Below are 24,305 nucleotides of genomic sequence, written 5' to 3'. Positions count from 1 at the left end.
AGGCGGATGGGCTACAAAAGCAGAAGACCCCACCGGGTACCACTCATCTCCACTACAAATAGGAAAAAGAGGCGACTATTAGCAAGAGCTCACCAAAATTGGACAGTTGAAGACTGGAAAAATGTTGCCTGGTCTGATGAGTCTCGATTTCTGTTGAGACATTAGTCAGAATTTGGCGTAAACAGAATGAGAACATGGGTCCATCATGCCTTGTTCCCACTGTGCAGGCTGGTGGTGGTGGTGTAATGGTGTGGGGGATGTTTTCTTGGCACACTTTAGACCCCTTAGTGCCAATTGGGCATCGTTAAAACGCCACGGCCTACCTGAGCATTGTTTCTGACCACCATGACCACCATGTCCCCATCCTCTGATGGCTACTTCCAGCAGGATAATGCACCATGTCACAAAGCTGGAGTCATTTCAAATTGGTTTCTTGAACATGACAATGAGTTGACTGTACTAAAATGGCCGCCACAGTCACCAGATCTCAACCCAATAGAGCATCTTTGGGATGTGGTGGAACGGGAGCTTCATCCCACAAATCTCCATCAACTGCAAGATGCTATCCTATCAATATGGGCCAACATTTCTAAAGAATGCTTTCAGCACCTTGTTGAATCAATGCCACAGAGAATTAAGGCGAAAGGGGGTCAAACACAGTATTAGTCTGGTGTTCCTAATAATCCTTTAAGTGAGTGTATATATATATATATATATGGTAAGTACACCTCAAAACTAAAACATCTGTAGTGAGAATTCGTGGGGGAAATGTGCTGAAAATGTGTCACAAATGTTACTAAAATAGGCTTCACATTCTCTAAGCAAAACATAATTTCTCATTTTTCAGGATTGTCGAAGAGAGGAGGAGGAAGAGAAGATGAAGAGAAGAATTCATTTCCTCACCAGGATGTCGACTAATGTGCAGCTGAGGTCGATCTGATGCCAAGTCCATGAGAAAGCGGTACTGACACTTATCACTGCTGGGATACAGGCAGTATTTCCCTCGCACCAGCTCTGGATAACAACACCGTTCATTCAGACACACACAACAGCCCATTTATAACATAAAGTTCACGTCAAAACTCTTCAGTGTTTCTTGAGCTTCAACTGCGCAGTGATTTGTGATGTTTCACTTGTTCTACCTGTGATGTCGTCCACATAGTCGACCGATGGAGCGCAGCTGTGATTACAAAGCTGGAAACCGTCCGATCCAAGTCCGTTAGACAGGTGACAGTTCACACAGCTCCTGAAAGAGAGAGAGAGAGCAGATTCATCATGACGGGCTGCATGTGTTCATTACGTCACTATAGACTGTTTGCTTTTTTCTATTGGCTGTGAAAGAGAAAGGCTGTACTGTTGATACGTACGTTTCTTAAATCTTAAGAATAACATATGAAGAGTTCAGATGCAAAAGCCTCTAAATGCCATTTGAAATTTTCTTCTAAAATGATAATTTTTATCAAGCTTGTATATTTAAGTTCAGTAATTTCACTTAAATGGCAATGAAGATTACCTATAAATTGTCATTTAAGTGAAATTACTGAACTTAAATATACAAGCTTGATAAAAATGGTCATTTTAAAGGAAAATTTCAAATGGCATTTAGAGGTTTTTGCATCTGAACTCTTCATATCATCTTATTTATAATACATTTGCCAATGTGCATTTTACAACCTGAGCATGCTGCATCCCACAATGCAATGCGCTCGATTTGACCTTCCGTTTGATTATTTGATTATCCGTTTGATCTGATTGCAGTATAAAGAGTTGAGACATTTAACATGCGGTTTTAAAAAATACTACTAACTATATGCAGTGCACTCGTCTTCCATTCCTAATATAGCCAATTAAATAGGTCGTCATGCTAAAGTTTTAAAAGGAGTAGTTCACTTTTAAAAAAAACTTTTGCTGATAATTTACTCACCCCCATGTCATCCAAGATGTCCGTGTCTTTCTTTCTTCAGTCGAAAAGAAATTAAGGTTTTTGATGAAAACATTCCAGGATTTTTCTCCATATAATGGACTTCAATGGGGACCAAACGGTTCAAGGTCCAAAAGACAGTTTCAGTGCAAACTACAAACTGTTCAACGATTCCAGACGATGAATAAGGGTCTTATCAAGCGAAACGATCGCTCATTTAATAAATAAATAACAAAGTTCAAGTTTTATAAGCTCAAATGCTCGCCTTGCTCTGTTCTGTGATGCGCGTTCGTGACTCTCCTGTTTGAACTCGTTCATCAAAATGAGCGAATCTTTTCCAGTCAACTCGTTCATTTCGTTCGTTGAATGAACCAAATGACTCGAAAAAAGATTTGTCGAACAGGAGAGTCATGAATGCTCATCACAGAACAGAGCAAGGCGAGCATTTGAGCTTATAAAACTTAAACTTTGTTATTTATTTATTAAATGAGCGATCGTTTCGCTTGATAAGACCCTTATTCATCGTCTGGAATCGTTGAACAGTTTGTAGTTTGCACTGAAACTGTCTTTTGGACCTTGAACCGTTTGGTTCCCATTGAAGTCCATTATATGGAGAAAATCCTGGAATGTTTTCATCAAAAACCTTAATTTCTTTTCGACTGAAGAAAGAATGACATGGACATCTTGGATGACATGGGGGTGAGCAAATTATCAGCAAATGTTTTTTAAAAGTGAACTACTCCTTTAAGTATGCAACATGCAATGTGAAGAGGTTGTGTAGCATACTTCTATATTGTTGAATACGGCAGAGTGTTTCACTAGTAAACTAGTATATAGTGTGCATATGCAATATGCTTGTATTCCATTTTGAATAGCCTATTATTTTGCATACTTAAAGTTGATCAACTATGATCAGCATCAGCATGATCAACTATCTAGCTATGTTCAGAAATGTACTGCATACTACATATACGGTATACTATTTATACTAAGAGTTGTATGTGAAACAACAGAATGCAGCATTCAACAATAAAGTAATATGTTCCACAAGTTCAGTTCAGCTATAATTTTGCATACTTAGTATAGCATGATTTAAAGTTTCGCCGCATCCAAAATCGAGTACTTTTCTACAGTATAGTATGCGAAAAACAGTACGCCAAAAGGATAGTTTGTCCGAATACATAGTATTTCGAAAAACAGTAGACGAAAGACGACCTTCTTCGTCCAGTTGGATTCTGAAGTGTGCATACGATGAACATTTTACTATCCCATGAGGCCACAGGAGAGGAGTTATGAATGACAGTGAAGCGACGCAACTGAAACTAGTAGATCACATGATAATGATGACAACATGGCGGATGTAATATCTGAATTTAATCTCATACTACACACACTCATACTATACAGAACACACTTTTTTTAATGGTCGCAAAGCAAATTAAAATTCAAGTGTAGTTAAATATGTGACAATTACTATTGGTTAAACCACTTTTTTGCTTGAAAGCTTTTGCATGCAGCGGAAGACAAAACGTCTATAAATTTGCATACATTCCTGCTTTTACATGCCCACCAATGAAAGTGGAGAGAATGCAAAGACCCTTTAAAACGGGTAAATACTGCCATAGATCTTTAGCGAGTGATTAATTATGTGATTGACAGGTGTTTTAACCAATCAGTGACGGTGTTCTTCAACAAAAGAGTAGCAGTGGTTACCAGTGAGATTGACAGGAGCTGTAGCAGATGGGACACTTCTCACAGAACGTTCCAGATCGCCGCGAGTCGTCACATACACACTTGCCACACACACACTTTCCCCGGTCGCTGCAAATCAAGCCGTCGTCTGACACGCAGGTCTCTGTGGAGACGGGACAGGCGCAGGTCTCACCCGTCCAGCCCGAGAGACACACACACGCACCCGAAACACACCGTCCGTGCCCTGAACAGAGGAGCATAAAAACATGCATTTGAATCACAACACATCCCAGTAGAAATGTGTCCATCCGAAAGATTTTACTCTCGTTATTTAAAATAAAATTTATTTATTAAATAAAATTAGATAACGATGAGTACCTTTCCATTTGTAAGGTTTTATCCAAAAATTATGGCATTACCAATTGACTGTTTAATATATTCACCTTTTATTAAACCTCAAAATTAGATTTGACAATATTGTATATATATATATATATATATATATATAAAATAAAAAAAAGATTCAAATTTTTTGAGAAATTTTATTCAAAAAAATTAATAACCAAATTAATATTTTATATATTTTGTAAAAATAAATAAATAAATAAATATATATATAAAACATAAAACAATAGTTATATAATATAAAAAATATATATGTAAAGTTGTACAACTTTTTTAATCATATTTAAATTAAAATATTTTAGAATATATATAATTTTTTATAAAGAAGTAAAAAATTATACTCATCTCCACTCACCTCCAAGACAAATGTTTGGAATTTATTTTTTTAAATATATATATATATATATATTTATAAAAAAATATAAATGTTAATTAATTATTTGGTAATTAACATTTTTGGATAAAATAAAACAGTTTTATATTATATTATAATTGCTATATATATATATATATATATATATACTGTATATATTATAACAGTTATAATATAATAAAATAAAATATAAAAAGATGTGTTATGGAGACTTTTTATTTAAAAAAATGATATATCACCTCCACTAACCTGCAAAACATGTTATTTTTCTATTTGAATATACTTTAAAATATAATTTATTTATATTTTAAACATCATTACTCGAGTCAGAAATCATTCTAATATGCTGATTTATTATCATTGTATATAGATGTGTGTGTGCGTGTGTGTAAATCAATATAATATAACATAATCCAATATAACATCATATAAGATTCTGATCACCCGTAGTTAAGAGCATAATTTTCATATTCCAAATTTTGGTATCGATCTATATATTTGACATACCGTCTATGTCAGCGCTCACCTCCACACACCAGGCCTCTCTCGTACGGACACGAGAAGTCGTCCATCTCACAGAACTTTCCGTAGATGTTCCCGAATCTGCTAGAATCGCACACACACGTCCCACATCTACAAGTCCCTCTCCCGCTGCAGACGGGTTTGGTCCTGTCCTCTCTACACCCGTCGGCCTCCGCGGGACAGGGCGAGGGATTCGGGTCGTCATGACAACGGTTCCTCTCAGTGCAGCCACACCCACAGAGCTGACGGACCCGTACGGTCACAGACTCGTTGAATCCCACGGGCCTCACGGACATCAGAACCTCGTGATCTCCACCGGACGCCGGGCAGGAGCTCATCCCCACCGTCACCTTGAAGAAAACCTGGACGAGAACAGACAAAACTACTGACGCACAGATAACAATAACACAGCTCTGTTTATAAAATATCTCATCCTGAAACTTCTTAAGCCGATGAGTGTGCTATTCCAAAGAACACCATACATATAAACAGTAATATTGTGAAATATTATTAAAGTTTAAAATAACTGTCTTATGTGTGAAAATGTAATCTATGCATGTGAATTTTCAGCATCATTACTGCAGTCTTCAGTGTCACATGATCCTCATAAATCATTTTAACATGATGAAATATTCCTGATTATTATCAATGTGGAAAACAGCTGTGCTGTGGAAACTGGGGTGTGTTTTGTTTTTCAGGATTCTTTGATGAATGGAAAGTTCCAAAGAACAGCATTTATTTGAAATAGAATCTTTTGTAACAATTTAAAATGTAATGCATGCTCACTTTCTTTAACCCTAAAACCGTATTCTGGACAAATGTGGGCAAAGTAGTTTTGATTTATTTTTAAAATATACTTCCCTTGATCTGAGAGGTACAAGACTTGGCTACTTTTCCTAAGTTTGCCTCCTGAACACACACTTTTTTTTTTTGACTCAATTCTACAATGTTAAATGGGTGAAAAAAAACCCTCCTTAATCTTGTATTTGGGTCAAAAATGGGCACCCATAGAAGTGAATGGGAAAAACTGTAATTTAGAGCATTTTAAAATAAGACAACAGGTGACGGCAAAGTCACTTCATCTTTAGGGTTCAGCTCTAAGAACTTATTGGAATGATATTTTAATGTAGTTAAAAAAACAAACATAAAAATAAGCATAATTTACATAGAAAATATGGTGCTTTTTGAAGAACGTAAATTCAAAAATACTCCCAAAATAAAAAAAATCACCATAAATGGATAGACAAAACTTTATCGAAGACAGTGATATAACATTTATAATAAACAAAAATTAGGATCACACCTGAGTCCTCTGTGCCCACATTTGTCCACAATTACAGGATTAAGGGCTGTAAGTGAATACGGTTTGAGAGCTACAAAAAGTTTAAACTACTTTTATGGTTTTGCATGAATATATTTTTTCTAAATTTAAATTAAAAAAAAAATCATGGTTTTGTGCAAAACTAGGGTGAGCAAATAATATTTTTGGCTGAATTGGAGAATTTCTGATATCAAACGCAGCATCTCTGTTCCCTGTGCTGAAAACAGAGGTATCTACATGAAAGGCATTCGTACTGTTTGTTTAGGCTGAACGCTGGAACATTTCGTGTTTCCAGAAACAGAGGATCCGTCGGGGCAAAAGGCCGTGACGTTCACCCAGAAACGGTGAGCTTGGCCGTCCTCCACCCCGATCTGCACTTCCACATCGGACAGCAGCTTCTGCAGGACAAACAGACGGAGATCAGAAAGACACGTTTTAAAGGGGGATTCACAGTGACGGTGACGCCATAGATCCCGAGTGAAAATTAAATATACTAAAATGTATTTGAAATACATTTATTTTATAGTAAGTATACTACAAATACACTTGCTATACTAAATTGATATACTTAAAGTCTGCCAATAGAGAAGCTTTTTTATACACTAGCTTTTTTAGTGTATGATCGGTCTTGTATATGCAGGTTGACGGGGAAAAGGACAGGCTAAAAATAGCCTCTTTGAGCTGCTCTCTGATTGGAGCTCGCTGCATTTTTGGCCCAGTGACCAGAAAGCGTTTATAAAGCAGGCTTCTGTTCACTGGGATCAGTGGATTTGTTGGAGGACAATGCATTGTTGTGCATTCAAAGTCTTTAAAAGCATGCCGGAACAGATTCTGGCCGGTGTTTTTCCTGCTGAACTTAAACTGTGCTGGTACGAACTGAAAGCCCTACTGTGAGTGTTTCCAAATGTTCGGGAACTTTTGCACTTATCATCTAATTGTCCTTGAGTGGATGGAGAGAATAAAGTGGTTATCAAGTGAAAGAGAAAGTAATGTTGTTTACCTTGTAGGCATGAACTACTAAGTCTTTAAGATTAGATGCTTTGGGAAACATTCGGCCCACATAACTTCCAGGAATCAGGTCCAGTAGATCCTGTTCAGAGGAAAAAGATTAATTTATAGAAAAATAATGCAGACTCATTCCTCCTCGGTAGGGTTGTCAGAAGTACAGAGGATGTGAATAGAAACCTTTCAAATTGAAACGAGGGCCTTTGAATGCGTGTTTATATATATATATATATATATATATATGAAGAGTTCAGATGCAAAAGCCTCTAAATGCCATTTGAAATTTTCTTCTAAAATGACCATTTTTATCAAGCTTGTATATTTAAGTTCAGTAATTTCACTTAAATAACAATTAATAGGTAATCTTCATTGCCATTTAAGTGAAATTACTGAGCTTAAATATACAAGCTTGATAAAAATGATCATTTTAGAAGAAAATTTCAAATGGCATTTAGAGGCTTTTGCATCTGAACTCTTCATATATATATATATATATATATATATATATATATATATTTATTAGGGCTGTCAAACGATTAATCACGATTAATCGCATCCAAAATAAAAGTTTGTGTTTACATAATATATGCGGGTGCACTGTGGATATATAAATACACACACATGCTTGTATAGTATATATTTAAGAAATATTTTAAATGTACAGTATATACTGTATATAGATTTATATATAATTTATATTATATATAAATAATATGTTTGTCTTAAATATACATGCATGTGTGTGTATTTATATATATACAAAATAATTATACATATGCTGTCATATGGTAATGTTACAATATGCCCCTCACATGTTACAATGTACCTCACCTATGGGGCATGTTGTCACATTTCACTTCCATTCTTTCAGGGTAAATCAAGAAAAAAGTATACACTGTATTAATAAAACAAAACCACATAATTGTACTAGCTAGACATGTGGGAAATTCATGTGGGAAAGAATAAATACTCTAAACCCGAAGTAGATTTACACAAACTGAGAAAGTCAAAAAGCGTCACGCTGTGCCCCGCTCTCCCCTATTTAGTGTACTTTTAAACAAGTATTTAAAGTGTACTAAATAAAATTGAAATTGTTTCAATTTAGTACACTAAATAGACTTAAAGTTATACTTCAGTATAATTTTATTATAACTAAAATACAAAAAAAGTCTCCAAAATAGCACACCTCAAGTTAACGAATCTTTAACACACTTGAAGTGTACTGACAATTAAGTCTGGCTGCAAGTATACTTAGCATACTTTTTTTAACTAGGGTAGCTAACATGGCTTTTAATCATTTAATCAACGAGGCTCTCAAAAAATGTATAAAAATTTCAAATATAAAGAATTATTTGTTATCGGTATTGGCCAAAATGTTCATATCGGTTCATCCCTGGTTGATTTCTTGAACGCGATGGCCAATCAAATGAGTTTAAATTAAACACTTCTTGAAAATCTCACTGATTTGTTAAACCACTGTTAAATAGATTTGTTAAATCACTGATTGAACAAAAAATCACTGTGTGTGTTCCTATAAATCAGTGACTGCGTTCTCGAAATCACTATTTCAAAATAGATTGCTTTCCGTAAAAGGCAACACCCAAACTCATGGTGTGGGAGAGAAATTACCTCATACCACTGATATTGCACCTGGTCCACCGCAAAGATGGAGTAAACGTTGTTCTCTAGGAGTTTCTCTGCCAGTTGACCGATTGTTGGGTGCTCCTAAAAACAGCGAACACAAATCTGCCATTGCTTGTTGAGATTTTGAGAAACCACAGATTCTGGTGCTGATAGAGAGTGCAATTTCAGAAAGTACATCAGTGGTGACATTTTCCATCATGAAAAACATGCAAATGTACACAGGCCAAAAAAAAAAAAAATAAAAAATATTGTTTCTTTATAATATCATACCACGGTACATATAAACGTTTTTTTGGACGGTACTGTGGTAATGCAAGTCTCTTCTGCTCTTCTGCTCACAAAGTCTACATTTATTTGACAGTAAAAACTATAATATTGTGAAATGCATTTGTTTTAGCAGTATTTACCTCTTATATGGATAGATGCCATTTAAAAAAAATAAATTTCGGTGGAAATCCCAAGATGGAACTGGTTTTGGACACGTCACAGGCCAGAACTGAACCTGTATGAGCACTAACTGCATCTGGTGTTTTGTGCGTGTCGTTTTTCTTACCATGCTAGTGGTTTGAGAGTAGATATTATCCTCTAGGTGGCAGCGGCCATCATGAGGAACCACGATCCCGGCCAGTTTACTGTCCAAAGCCAGATGAGACGGCTGGTCTGTCATGACCAACAGCAGATGCTTCGCTTCAGGTCGCCATCCAATGTCTTCCTGCAGAAATGAATCAAGGTTTACAAATCTGCTGTAGTGTGTTTGGTATAAAGTACACTCAGCAGAGGATTACATCAGATAGCATCATCTGCCCTGTGTTACTAATACAAGACAAACTGCATCGGCCGAGCGTTAAACTGCCAGGGTGAGTCATGTTGCGATTAATCAAGCCTTAAATCATGTCCTGAGGAGAAGAGTCACTTTGCTGATTTATCATTTCGCTTGGCAGATGACTCATCAATAAAAAGAAATAAAACAACAATACACAAATAAAAAATGAATACTAAAAACAAATCAAATAAGTACAAAAAAATTAGAATAAATGAAAATAAAAATGTAAATTAAAAAAATACTAAAAACACTCAAATAAATAAATCAAACAAATACAATTAAATAATACATAAATAATACAAATAAATAAATAGATGATAAAACATGCAATAAATAAATAATAATAATAGAACAATAAAATAAGAATCAAACAAATAAACAATATATATTTTGAGAGAGTACTACAAAATAAATAAATTAATTAAATAAATGGGTATAAATAAACAAAACAAACAATCAAAATAAATAAATTTTAAAAATCAATATTACAAAAAATAGAATAAATTAAAATAAAAATGTAAATTAAAAATACTAAAAACACTAAAATAAATAAATAAATACAAACAAAATCAAACAAATAAAATTAAATAATAGATAAATAATACAAATAAATAAATAGTAGATGATAAAACATGCAATAAATAAATAATAATAATAGAACAATAAAATAGGTTAAATAAATAAAATAAGACAAATAAACAATATATACTGTATATATATTTATAAAGAGTGGTACAAAATAAATAAACAAATAAAATAAATACATCAAAATAAACAAAACAAACAATTAAAATAAATAAATTATAAAAAACAATATTACAAAATATCAATATTACAAAAAATAGAATAAATTAAAATAACAATGTAAATTAAAAATACTAAAAACACTCAAATAAATAAATAAATACAAACAAAATCAAACAAATACAATTAAATAATACAAAAATAATACAAATAAATAAATAGTAGATAATAATTATAGAACAATAAAATAGGCTAAAAAATAAAATAAATATAAAACAAATAAACTATATATATATATATATATAAAGAGTACTACAAAATAAATAAATAAATATGTATAAATAAACAAAATAAAAAATTAAAATAAATAAATATTAAAAATCGAATTAATAAAAATAAATACAAAAAATAAATATTCAGTAAAGATAATAATAATAGAACACTAATAACGCAAACAAACCAATATAAATTAAAGAATGAATTAATACTAAAAAATAAGGACAAAACCAAACAAAAAATAAATACATAAACTATAATATCACTCTTGTGATATTCTCTGGTGAACTTGTTTGACTTGAGCTACAAATAGACAAACTGCACCAGTTGAGGGTTAAGCTGCCAGGATGAGTAATGTTTGGCTAAAATACACACATGCTGAGATGCCAACAGGAACTACTTTTTAAAGTTACAACCCTCAGTTACTGAACAGTAAGAAGTCTGTGTAACTCATGCAAAACAACGCTCTGAATAATTCACCTGAGACCCAAGGTTTCAAGGTTAGCGCTCTCTGTGCCAAAGAAAACATCTCTTTCATGCGTGCTGCTTTCAGTTTCTGACTTTAGGGAGGCATAGGTATGGGACATCATGAAGACTGAAACCCATTCAAGGACATTTTCCAGTGCAAAGCCTTTCAAGCCCACTGCTCGAGCGCTCGTTTATCAGATCGCACTGTAACTCACGGGAAAGACCCCAACAGTTGGAGGCTTTGTTGATCGTCCACTGCCTCACTACAAACAGCCGATGAAGAGGAACCCGCCTCCCATGACTCGGTGATGACGTCATCCTCTGCAAACAGCCCATGATGAGATAGAGACGTGGCTGATTCAGCTCTTCGGCTCTTCAGGCATTGTTCCCGTTCCCAAAGAGAGGCGTAATGACCTGAGACATGCAGTCTCCGGAGCAACCGCAGGAGGAAATACGTTCTGATGACACGGGAACAGTCATGAGCGTTTTTAAGGCTTTCAAAAAAGATCGTATATGCACTGGTTCAATCATTAGCGGTGTCTCTCTCTGCTAAGGAATGCAATGACTTGAACAAACTGTGTCAAACATGTAAATCGCCCTGCGCTACGTTAATCATTTCTCAAATCATGTCTTGAGGAAAGAGTGGAGGATTGGAGGATAATAAAACATGCTAATAATAATAAATAAATACTCAAATAAAATAAATTAATAGTAAAAATACATAAATATGTAATGTAATATAATAGACTTGAGGATGGACAACCCTCCACATTAAAACTTAAAAGAATTACAGATGCATTATTAAAAAAATATAATAAAATATAAAAACATATAAATAAATAAATACCATTAACAACAACAACAACAACAAATGCGAATATATTATAAAAAAATACTTCAAATATAAAAAATGACTAAATAAATAAATAACGAAAATCTTAATCTTTTTAAAAAAAGAAAAAAAAATTCTTTGTAATAAATAAGGAATAATAAATAAGGACAAAATGATAAATAAAGAAATAGATGCATGCACAAATGCAAAAATAAATACATACATGCTACTATTCATAATAGATTTGAAGGTGGGCTCTTTTAACTTGAGCCAGTATAAGGAAGCACCAAGCACCATTTATAAAAATAAACACTAAAAATAAAATAAATTCATAATATCAGTCACAATCATGGACTGTAAAAAAGATGGACAGTGTGTATCCACTTCCTTCCACTGTAGAAAAATACAGGCAAAATATCCTAGAAACTGACGTTGCCGATTACGTCGTCAGTCGTGATCATGAGGAGGCGGAGCCACGGTCTCAAGGTCCCGCCCACACTCCCACTCCAGCAGACTCATTTGCTAGCACAGCTGTCAATCATGACGTTAAATCCCCTTTCTATAGCAACAAATTAACTGAACTAAAACCAAACGTATTGGGAAAACGGGCACTTGAACATAAAATGACAAAAAAATTGAAATATAATTGGATTTTTTAGTTTGGCTCACGTCCCATTCGAGCACATGGAGAGGGCGGGGTTTATGACCTGTACTGCAGCCAACCAGCAGGGGGCGATCCAAATGCTTTAGCCTCACGTTTCAGGACTTGTGCAGCACACATGGTCACAATAGATTTGAGGGTGGACTTTTGACTTGAGCAAGGAACCACTTAGCAACCATCCAGAACACCCTAGCAACCACAGAAAACACCCATTTTGGCAAAATGCCGCAAACCCTCATGCAACTGGCAATGGCTCGCGACCCTTAAAGTCATTGTCACAGTGGTAAACACGACGGCTTTCTTCTTCCATGAGGGGGTTTGGCATCTTTGTTTCCAGGCGGACCATTGTGGAGGGGGAGGGGCTATTAGACGCTGATGTTTAATGACGAAAAACGAATAAAATTCACACACAACACAGTTTGAGTACATAGTACATGGTGTGTCACCCTCAGGTGTGTTTACCTGGCAAACTGTGGCCTGCAGCATGGCATCGAAGCCGCCCTCGGGTGTGTCCATGTTCCCAGAGATCCTCTGCTCCTGAATGACCCGTGTGAACTCCGTCATGTTCTCCGTGACCGGGAGGACGTGGATGAATCCGTGAGCGGGCCTGCAGTGGACCTCATAATCACTACGACCAGAGAGAGAGAGTTCACATGTCATCCACACCATATTCCCACACTAGTCAGAATGAGATCACTACGGAATGCAGTCCGTGACACCCAGGCTGGATTTAGACTCCTGGGATCAGCTGAGAGACCTCTGGTGCTTCCCATAGGAAAGACAGATCACAGATCAGATCTCATTTATATCTCAGAGTTGAAACTGAGACTTTCATCTCCTGATTTTACTCAGCAAAAAAACCCTGACGTGCATCTCCTCTAGTGTTACAGCTCAATCACTGTGGTAATTGATAACTAAAAAAAAAGTCAGCCGTTGAAATTAAGCTGAAATATGATAAAATATCAATATTAGACGGAAAAACTTAAACTTACAAATAAATGTGAAATTTTGCCTTGTGAACTAACTAAAATGAAATAAGTTAAAATTAAGGCACATAAAATTACACAAAATGCAACAAATAAATAAGTACAAAAATAAAAATAAATTAAAGCTATATAGAAAAATAAAGCACATAAAATTACAAAAAACAACAAATAAATAAATACTAAAATAAATAAAATTAAAGCTATATAGATTAGAAAAATAAAGCACATAAAAATACAAAAAAACAAATAAATAAGTACTAAAATAAAATTAAACCTAAAAAAATAAGGCACATAAAATTACATAAAAACAAACAATATATAAGTACTAAAATAAATCAAATTAAAGCTATATAGAAAAATAAAGCACATAAAATTACAAAAAAACAACAATTAAATAAGTACTAAAACAAACAACTAAAATAAATAGAAATTAAAGCTAAATAGAAATATTTAAAAAACAAAACCAAATAAAAATGACAAAAGGACTACAATATTAAATTATAAATATAAAAGCAATTAAATACTATAATACTAATACTAAAATAACACTGAGCTCAAAGATTTTTCAACAGTTGAACTTTGTCTGTTTTTATTTCTTTTCTAAAGTAAATACTCAAACAAAAAAGGTAAAAACTCAACTGGAACTCAATTGAAAAAGGAAATCAGATCACTCTGTTCGTCATTATCAAGGTCAAGAAAAGGTCCTTCATAAAAAGGCAACAAAAAGGTTTCAAAAGATGTACAATTTGTACAAAATAATCTTTTTTATTAAGCGATATGGAGCAAGACTATTTACAAAAGATCTCAAGGACTCAACTCACATGTTTATCCTAAAATCCTTGTCAAAAATAAAACATAGACGCACACGTGAGTAGAACTGACCTACAGTGAGTGTATAAAGCAGAAATATTTCAGATCTGACTTGCTGACTAGTAGAAATGGCCAAATTATTTTTAATATTTTTTTTTATGAATTAAAATGTTTTTAAATATGTTTAAATAAATCTAATCATTAATTACATATAAAAATATATTTTTAAGAGTATTTTAAAAAATAATAATAATATTTTTTGAATTATCATGAGACTAGAGCTCTCATTAGTGACTGGTGGCTGGTTCACCTGCAAGGGTTCAGGAGTTTGGAGGGGTGCACGTCGATGTACGGAGACACCGGTTTATCCACGAAAGACCCGAAGCCCACCCGGAAGTCGCTGGAGTGTTCCTTCATCTGGTGGGACAGAGCCAGACCCACAGTCTTCAAGCGGTCCAGGTTGTCCTGCATGGACGCCGAGACGTCCACTAGATAGTACAGATCCACAGGGTACCGTTCCAACTGATGCACCTCAATCACAAAGCTCGCCTCGCTGCCTAAGACAGGAAATGACATCATCATCATCACAATTCTACATTTCATGAGGAAGCTTTGAGTGTTTCTGCATTTATGTTAGCCTGTTGTTATATAGGGCTACATGATATTTAATTAAAATCGATATGGCTTAGTGCGGCAGCGATTTAATGAAGTATAAAAAGTGCTATTGGTTAACACACGTGTAGTTCTCTGAACGGATTGGTTCATTTACTGTGAGCTGCATGCGTGTAAATGAAAACACAGTTCCTTCACTCAGAAACCAGCGGCGCATTCGTTTATTTGCTGGCAGCTCGTCAAAATAACAGCTTATTCGTATACCGTTTCAAAATGAAGACATCAAATTATTAATACTGTAATTTTTACATTTATTTATTAACTCAATATTTATATTTTACAGTACTTTAAATATATTTATATAACAATAAAAATAATTATAATAGTCTTTTTTTTTTATTCTTTATAGTCATAATTTATAGAATTGGTCAGTGTGGTAAATGTGGCCTATGAAAACTCAAGTGGAAAGAGTTTTTGTTGACATTATGCTTCGATTTCATGCTTGTAAAGATTTAAACCAAAGTATGATCACCCACATTTTCCAACATTCTTCAGCCCTAAAAGGATTTAACACTTAAAGGGACCGTTCATCATTTTCATTTTGGGGTTTTCAGAGTAAAGAGTCATTTTTCGGCTCTTTTTTGAAATTTAATTTATAAAATATTTCAATCATTGCAATCCTTCTAGAATGATTCATTCTTTCTGGTGAAACTCCCTGTATTTTTTCATATCGCAATGTCAGTTTTTCCAGTTTTCTAGGGCGTTTGTGTATCAGTTTAGTGGTTTATTGGGTCACCTGGTCTTAGGTGGACGGAGATCTCTCTCGGTGACACCTGTGAGCTGCTGATGGTGGCGTTCACTTCCACTTTCACACTCGGGTTCTCGATAAACTCCTCTTCACAACCCCTGACTCGCAGGTCGGACACAGATCCGCATCGCTGACTGACATGAGCCCCGTCCAGAAACCTCTGTGAGGGAACACAAGCCGTCAAAAAGGTCACTGCTTCAGGAAACAGGGCGGCCGTTGTGTTACTGAAAGCTCTTTTCAAAGCTCGGTTGAGACGTGGCTCAGGGATTACTCCGACTGGTGCCGAGCGCCGCAGCCGCTTATGAAACTTATTTTCAGAACCACAATATGCATGACTCTCTTTACAAAGAAAGGATTTCAATTAAGTGTTTATCCCAAGACAATAAAATGTCGGTTAGCTCTCTATAAACTGACTAACTAAACCACAACCGCTTCTCGAATCTTTCTGTTTGTTAAAAGATGTGAGAATCTTGAAACACTATAAGAATTTTTTTAAATGGTTCAGTTCAATTTGTTTTCCTCTGATTATACATTTTTACATTTATATTAGTGCCTTCAAATCAATTGATTGAGATTAATTGCATCTAACAAAGATGTGTGTGTGCAAATGTATATCTATACAGTATATTCTATGATATATGCAATTAAAAGATTTGATTATTTTTATTATTACAATTTTTTCAAAATTATACATATAATTTGATTTATTTTATTCATTCATTTGTTAATATTGCTAAATGTTTCTTATATGTATAGGGCTGTCAACCGATTAATTGCGATTAATCACATCCAAAATAAAAGTTTGTGTTTACATAATATATGTGGGTGCACTGTGTATAATTATTTTAGATATATAAACACACACACATGCTTATATATATTTAAGAAATATTTTCATGTATATACTATATATAGATTTATATATAATTTATATTATATTTTTTTATATAAATAATATTTTTCTTTTTAAAAAATAATTTTATTTTTAATTTTTATTTATAAATAAAATTTATGTGTGTGTATTTATCTATACAAAATAATTATATAGAGTGCACCCACATATATTATGCAAACACAAACTTTTATTTTGGATGCGATTAATCACAATTAATCATTTGACAGCCCTAATATACAGTACACACACACACACACACATACATACATATATATATATATATATATATATATATATATATATATATATATAAATATTCTATTAGTGTTCTTTTAGTAGTATTCATAAACCATTATAGTATTTATTTTATTATTATTATTATTATTTATATATTTTAAAATAGCTTTACATTTTTCATTTGTATTTTACTTCACATTTTAGTAATTGTTTATTTGTTTATTTATGTGCTTTTGTCCGTTTTATTAGATTTTGTCAGATTTATTTAGCTTTCATTTAATTTATATTTCTTTAAACTTTTAAGACTTTATTTTTATTTATTTTCATTTCATTTTTGTTTTAATTTTATAGCTTTAATTTGTTTTGCTTTTGGTTTTAGTCATTTTACTACTAACTTCTAATATCTATATTTTAAAAATATCATATTTCAGATTTATTTCAATTACAGAAGATGTTATTTCAATAGCCTTTACATAAACAACACTGTGTTAAACTAACAGTTAAACATATCTTAAAGTCCCCCTGTGGTGAAAATCCAGCTTTTAATATTGTTTATGTGGTGTTTTTAATACGCTTTAAGACAAACCATGTGTAAATTCACAAGTCGACAGCATTGCTGAGTATTTTCTCCTTAAACTGTAGTGAACCAAAATCAGTCTCAAAAACACGGTGTGAAATCGCTGGTGTTTCTGACGTCACAAACGACCTCATAACTGCAATCATTGGCATATAAATACATTCATGCTCATATCACCGGCTTCTGCATTTCTATTTTATGGGTTCCCAGGATCACCTAAGCTCTCGAAGCATTCTGGGTAATAGGGCTCTAGTGTTTTATCGCTAACAGACTAACAGACAAGCGCTTCACACACTGTCATTCAACAATAGCAGCCCTCACACACACACACACACTACCTCCTGAGAGCACCATGCGCATTCAGGGCCGCGTCTCAGACAGTCTTCGCATGTGGAGGCGAGGACAGACTGGCAACGGTTATCTGCTGAACACAGAGACATTTACACATGAATGAGCAAGAGTTCAGATCTTCAGCAGGCCTTTGTGTCAAACACACACTCCAGCGCACTGTGAGCAGAGAAATTGTGTCATTAACCAATCACAGCACAGCAATGGTAATATATATTCATGATGTGCATACAACCTTTCTTAGTGCTCCTGATGCGCCACTATACAGTATCAGACAAGATTATACAGGGACACAAATATGTTCTAACGATAAGATATGAACATTCAGGGGAGCGTTATTGTTCCCTGACATTTAAACATGTTTTTTATTGGTTGTGTGAATGCTACGGAACATTCTGCAAACATTATGGGAACGTTACATTCGAATGAACGTTCTGAAACAAGTGGTAACATTTAAAAAGTGTTTAAAAACTGAAACATTAAAAAAAAAAACATTGGTTACACTTTATTTTAAGGTGACGTAGTTAGTCAAATAAGTACTGAGTACTATTAACTACTTAAATACTACATATAGAGTTATGATTAGGGTTAGTTGCTTGTAATTATGCATAATTTACTGTTATTAGCCTACTATAGTAATTACATGTAACGTGTAACTACGTCACTTTAAAATTAAGTGTTACCAAAACATTCCATGAACGACGTATAGATCATTTTTAGTGCTAACATTTTGAGAACATTACTATTAAAGACTAGACAGCTCTGAATGAACGTTGTATTAACGTTACTTGAATGTGTGTTCATAACTTCGCTGGTTTATGAGTAGTATAATACCTGTGTTTAAAATATGAAATACAATCTAACGCAGAAAAAATATTTTCCACATTAAATCTCAATTTAAAATGTATTACACAATATATTATAGACTACAATACACAGTTTTGACTCAAGTTACTGAGCTGAGAACCGCGTGACAACTTGCCCCATGTGTAAACACTGACATTCCCATTCATTGAGCTCATGATCTTAAGATGCATCTGATACGCCATGACAGGTTAAAGACAATGAAACACACTGAACATCCAGTGAAAGGGTTACGATCGACTCGACAGGCAAACTCACCCGAACCGGACCTCACGAGCGATATCAGCAGCGAGATGAGCAGCAGCATGCGAAGAGCAAACAGATCACAGTACGGACGCATGCAGGAAGTCATAGCAGCATTGAGTGTGTGTGTGTGTGTGTTATGTGTGTGTGACCGACTCGCCAGCGTCTCAAGGTTTGAACCGCGACTGAAATTCCCCTGGGAACACGTCAGACCCTCATCTAAACGAACAAAGGAGGGCGATTCGCATCACCCGACAACCTCCTAATCCAGAGCCTTTCACATTTCCAGATTCAGATTAAGCGCGGCGGAACCGCAGAGCGCGCAGGTTGTTGTCATTGTGCGCTTTTACGCATCTGACGCCGCGCAGGTGACGCTCGCTCCGCGTCTGGCATCTGCGGAGTCTTCTTGTGTCGACGGGCAAAGGTCATCGTGCGCGCGTCATTCCGTAAAGGTGTTCGGCGACGCAAGAGACTGCATTCATTGTTGTTCATTGCCGTGATTTTGAAAGCGGAGCGAACGCCCACCTCCACTGAATCAGGCACGGCGCTATGCACTGACCTGAGATCAGCCTACTGTACCAGAGGAGGAGCAGGAATTGTAATTTTCCCTCCACTGGACTTTTCTTCTGTAGGCTACACGAATGAGAGGTTGTTGAGAGAACCCTGGCAGCTCGGGCTTGTATATTTCAAGTCTTTCAGTCAGTGGGGAATTTAGCAATGTAGAGTACATGGCGGCACAAAGAAAACCCAGAAATTAACATTCTGTCATTTATTATTCTCCCTCATGCCATTTCAAACCTTTACGACACATGGCTCTTGTATAAAAATTGCTGGGTTGTTTTTAACCCAAGTTTGGGTCAAATATGGACAAACCCAGCCATTGGGTTACATTTTTTATTACATTTTTAACCCAACGTTTGGGTTTGTCAATTTTAGACAACAACGCAACATTTTTAGAGTGTACGGTAAAAATGAATACGCTTTATCTAATCAATAAAATTGTGGTAACAGATTACAAGCAAGTAATTACAAGTAATTAAATTGAACAAATTAGAATTGAGTAATAATTAATCTAAAGTTAAATTTAAAAATGAGTAAAGTTTACACCAAAACATGAAACAAAAAATATCCGAAAAACAGACAGACGTCAAAGATTAGTAACTCTTTATTTTATATTGCGAACATTGAAGACATCTGATGTCAACAAGCAGAATGACTAAAGGAGAAACCTAAAACAAACACTGATCACCATAATGGTGACTTAAATTTAAGTTTTTTTTTTTTTTGGTAAGTTTTACTCATTTTAAATGGTTTACTTTTAAGGAATTAATTTGAGTATATATTACTCAATTCTAATTTGTTAAACTGAATTAATAATATTGCTTATAATCTGTTGCCCCAATTTTTTTGATTAGATAAAGCTACCCTATCTCACGACCAATTCGTACGAGTGATTCAAAAGTGGCTAATTCGTACTAATTCATACGACCTCACTCGTACGAATTTGTACGATTTGTCTAAACCCACGTGACGGTTATGTTTAGGGGCGGGGTCAGGGGTAGGTCATTCATACGAATTGGCTAATTCGTAAAATATGTACGATTTAGCAAAACCGTACTAATTCGTATGCGAGTGAGGTCGTACGAATTGTTACGAATTAGCCACCTCGTAAAATTCGTACGAATTCCCGTGGATAAAGCGCATTCATTTTTACAGTGTGAATTGCAAATGGAGTTTTCAAGCTATGACAAAAAGAGACATTAAAGTTTGACATCAATGATATTGGTCACTAAACGCGTGAAGCACTGTTTGATGAAGTGATTTGTGATTATACCTTTCAAAAGTAAGATTTTCTAATGTTTTTGACGGAGTCTCTTTCTCACAAAGGCTGCATTTAATAGATCAAAAATTGAGTAAACAGTAATATTGTGAAATATAATTGTAATTCAAAATAACCGGTTTTTCTTTAAATATGTTTTAAAATGTAATTTATTCCTGTGATCAAAGCTGTATTTTCAGCATCAGTCTTCAGTGTCACATGATCCTTCAGAAATCACTCTAATATGATAATTTGATGCTCAAGAAACATTTCTTGTTATTATCAATGTTGAAATTATAACACTGGTTCTTTGACAAATATAACAGAAATGAAACAGAAATCTTTCCTACACTCTAAACAATGTTGGGTTGTTTTTAAATGTAAAATGTAAATTTTAAATTAAATGTAATTTAAAAATGTAACCCAACTTTCACTTTCAACTGTACATTTTTTGATCCATATTTGATCCAAATTTGGGTTGAAATAACGTATCATTATAAATGTCCAGGAAATGCATCCTTGCTAAATAAAAGTCCAGTCTTTTAAACATTAGTGTACTTTTTAGATTTTTCATCAAATATAGATTTAAATTTGGGTCTGTTCATCATGCAAAACTACGTTTTTAAAGGAGTAGTGCACTAACATTTCTAGTGAGTTTGACATTTTCTTTCCCCATTCACTTCAGGCATGGAAAAAACACAAATCATGGTGTATTCCTTTAAGAAACGAATACACTTCAAATTAGATGTGTCAGTAAGACTGTGGTTAAAACATATCCGTGAATTCTTTGGACTTCATTTTTAGAGCACAACAACGACGGTGTAGTTCGGTTCGGTTAAACACAACACACTGTGAAAAATGGGGACAACAACAGCCCATCTCTCCAGGCCAAAATGAGTGTTTGACCATGGGTGGAGGAAGAGGACAATGGTGTCTCCTATTCTCCAGATAACAGCTCAGTGAAAGCAGATTACGGGACCGGGTCCAACATGTAGGACACGTCCCATGTGGAGGCACGGAGCGACCGCCACAGAGAGAAAGCGGAAGAGTGATCTGACTCCACTGTGAGTATGTGTAATGGAGGTCATGAGACTGATGCTAAGAAAAGAGTCAGAGTTGTTTCTGTGACTTTTACTAGGAAAAGGTGACACTTCATAAACTTTAATTAGGTTTTGTGTTAAACTTTTCCCAAACACATGGGGAGATATACGCTAACAGTCATGTTTTTCATGATCCCGTTGTTGTATATCACCTCAAAAACTCCCACGTCGCCCACATGGGTTGTGATGTTAATGTTGAATAAATATTTCTTAAAAATATACACTACCGTTCAAATATTTCTAATGTTAAATTAAATTAACCAAAAATACAGTAAAAACATTAAATAATGTATTACAGTTTAAAATAACAATGAATATACAGTAGAGTGTAATTTATTTGTGTGATGAAAGCTGTATTTTCAGCATCATTACTCCAGTCTTCAGTGTCACATGATTCTTCAGAAATCACTCTAATATGATGATTTGATATTTTCAGAATTTTTGATGAATAGAAAGTTAAAAATAACAGCATTTATTACATTATAAATGGTAATTTATTTATTTATAATAAATAATTTGTAATAAATAAAAGCATTTATTACGTTATTAATGTAATAAATCTTAATTTTGATCAATTTGATCCATTTAATACATCCTTGCTGAATAAGAGTATTAATAAAAATAAAAATGAACGTTTGAACGGTATATATAAACATATATCAAGTCTTTGATGCCATTTATAATCACAATTTTGTTCAAAAATTGTACATTGGCATCAAATAATCTGCTCTTCCACTGGAAAAAAAAATGCATTTGGGTTTATAACATGAAGGCAAATAAATTATTTTGGGGTGAACGACTCTTTTAAAGGAGTAGTTCACTTTAAAAAACAACTTTTGCTGATAATTTACTCGCCCCCATGTCATCCACGATGTCCATGTCATTCTTTCTTCAGTCGAAAAGAAATGAAGGTTTTTGATTAAAACACTCCAGGATTTTTCTCCATATAATGGACTTCAATGGGGTCCAAACGGTTCAAGGACCAAATGAGAGTTTCAGTGCCGCTTCAAAGGGCTTTAAATGACACCAGACGATTATCAAGCGAAACGATCGCTCATTTAAAAAATAATTTAAAAAGTTTAAGTTTTATGAACTCGTTTTGATGAACGAGTTCGAACAGGAGAGTCACGAACGCGCATCACAGAACAGAGCAAGGCGAGCATTTGAGCTTATAAAACTTAAACTTTTTTATTTATTTTTGAAATGGCCGCTCGTTTCGCTAGATAAGACCCTTAATCATCGTCTGGAATCATTTAAAGCCCTTTGAACAGTTTGTAGTTTGCACTGAAACTCTCATTTGGACCTTGAACCGTTTGGACCCCATTGAAGTCCATTATATGGAGAAAAATCCTGGAATGTTTTTATCAAAAACCTTAATTTCTTGAATGACATGGGGGTGAGTAAATTATCAGCAAAAGTTTTTTTTAAAAAGTGAACTACTCCTTTAATGACCTCTTTTCTATAGAGAGCTACACTTAAATGCTTGACGGTTAGGTTTGTAATTCCAATACTACCTTCGACGACTTTCATTACTCTAAAACGTGGACAGTGCAACCAATGAAGACCGGCAGGCAGTGCATTGGATGTGATTGTAAGATTTCGGCGGGTTTCTCATCCTCCCCCATGGCATGTTCTTCTCCGGCCTTTGTTTGTCTTGCTGGTCGGTTGGGCTTGAGGCCATGCTGGTCTGGTTTAATCTTCCTGCCACAATATATCACATTCCCCTGCTTTGACCATGGGTCTCACCGCTCCGGCTGCCCGCTGACCCAACGGGGCTTTTTGTCAAACTCCCAAACAAACGTTCCTCTGGATAGCATCATGGTTATTTTCTCTGCTGTGACATGTTTTGGTTAAAGCCTTAAAAGGCCAGTGACAACCCCAATATTTCACTTGCTTTGCATGCTATAAAACGCTCTTTGGCATGATGATTTCAATAAATCAACTTGCACATGCTCTGTTCCAAAACCTAGCAAGCCCCCTACCTAGACAGCACTAATAGGCTTCATAACATGAACAAATTCTAGAATGCTCGAGGTTTTTAGAATGCAAAAGCATTACATTACAATGTACTTGAAAACCATCGCTAAATATAGACTATTTTACCCGATATTGATGTGGGTTATGTAGTTTTGTGCTTATTAGAGTATTATCAACATGCTAAGGTCCAATACTCGGACAGCAAAGTGGCTTGCTGAGCTTTGGAACGAAGTAAAAAGGTCAAAGGTCAGCTGCTATACCTCACATGGCGGACCCATCAGAGGTCACGGCAGCGACGGCTCTAATCCGCTGGTTCCTATCCGGCTCCTGCAGTCATCAATC

General features: G+C 34.7%; 1 protein-coding gene across 2 annotated transcripts in view; it reads right to left on the bottom strand.

The window, feature by feature from the left end:
* Nucleotides 1–20,083, bottom strand: part of itgb8 (integrin, beta 8) — a 28,213-nt gene extending 8,130 nt beyond the window's left edge. The window contains exons 1-13 of one of the 2 annotated variants that reach the window (XM_039678373.2): nucleotides 19,083–20,083; nucleotides 17,951–18,036; nucleotides 15,892–16,063; nucleotides 14,794–15,040; nucleotides 13,150–13,315; nucleotides 9,437–9,595; nucleotides 8,869–8,964; nucleotides 7,235–7,324; nucleotides 6,489–6,632; nucleotides 4,918–5,275; nucleotides 3,635–3,857; nucleotides 1,143–1,246; nucleotides 904–1,014 (exon numbers count right to left, since the gene is read on the bottom strand). In XM_039678373.2, the coding sequence (XP_039534307.2) occupies nucleotides 904–1,014; nucleotides 1,143–1,246; nucleotides 3,635–3,857; nucleotides 4,918–5,275; nucleotides 6,489–6,632; nucleotides 7,235–7,324; nucleotides 8,869–8,964; nucleotides 9,437–9,595; nucleotides 13,150–13,315; nucleotides 14,794–15,040; nucleotides 15,892–16,063; nucleotides 17,951–18,036; nucleotides 19,083–19,176 (2,050 nt within the window). In that variant the 5' untranslated portion in view covers nucleotides 19,177–20,083. The remainder of the gene's footprint in view (nucleotides 1–903; nucleotides 1,015–1,142; nucleotides 1,247–3,634; nucleotides 3,858–4,917; nucleotides 5,276–6,488; nucleotides 6,633–7,234; nucleotides 7,325–8,868; nucleotides 8,965–9,436; nucleotides 9,596–13,149; nucleotides 13,316–14,793; nucleotides 15,041–15,891; nucleotides 16,064–17,950; nucleotides 18,037–19,082) is intronic. The other variant, XM_039678374.2, reaches the window with a different exon arrangement.
* Between the last annotated feature and the right edge of the window lie 4,222 nt (nucleotides 20,084–24,305).

This window comes from Pimephales promelas, chromosome 18 (assembly GCF_988280905.1).
Source record: "Pimephales promelas chromosome 18, fPimPro1.hap1.1, whole genome shotgun sequence".
NCBI classification, from domain to species: domain Eukaryota; kingdom Metazoa; phylum Chordata; class Actinopteri; order Cypriniformes; family Leuciscidae; genus Pimephales; species Pimephales promelas.
This window is presented reverse-complemented; position numbering and strand designations above follow the sequence as displayed.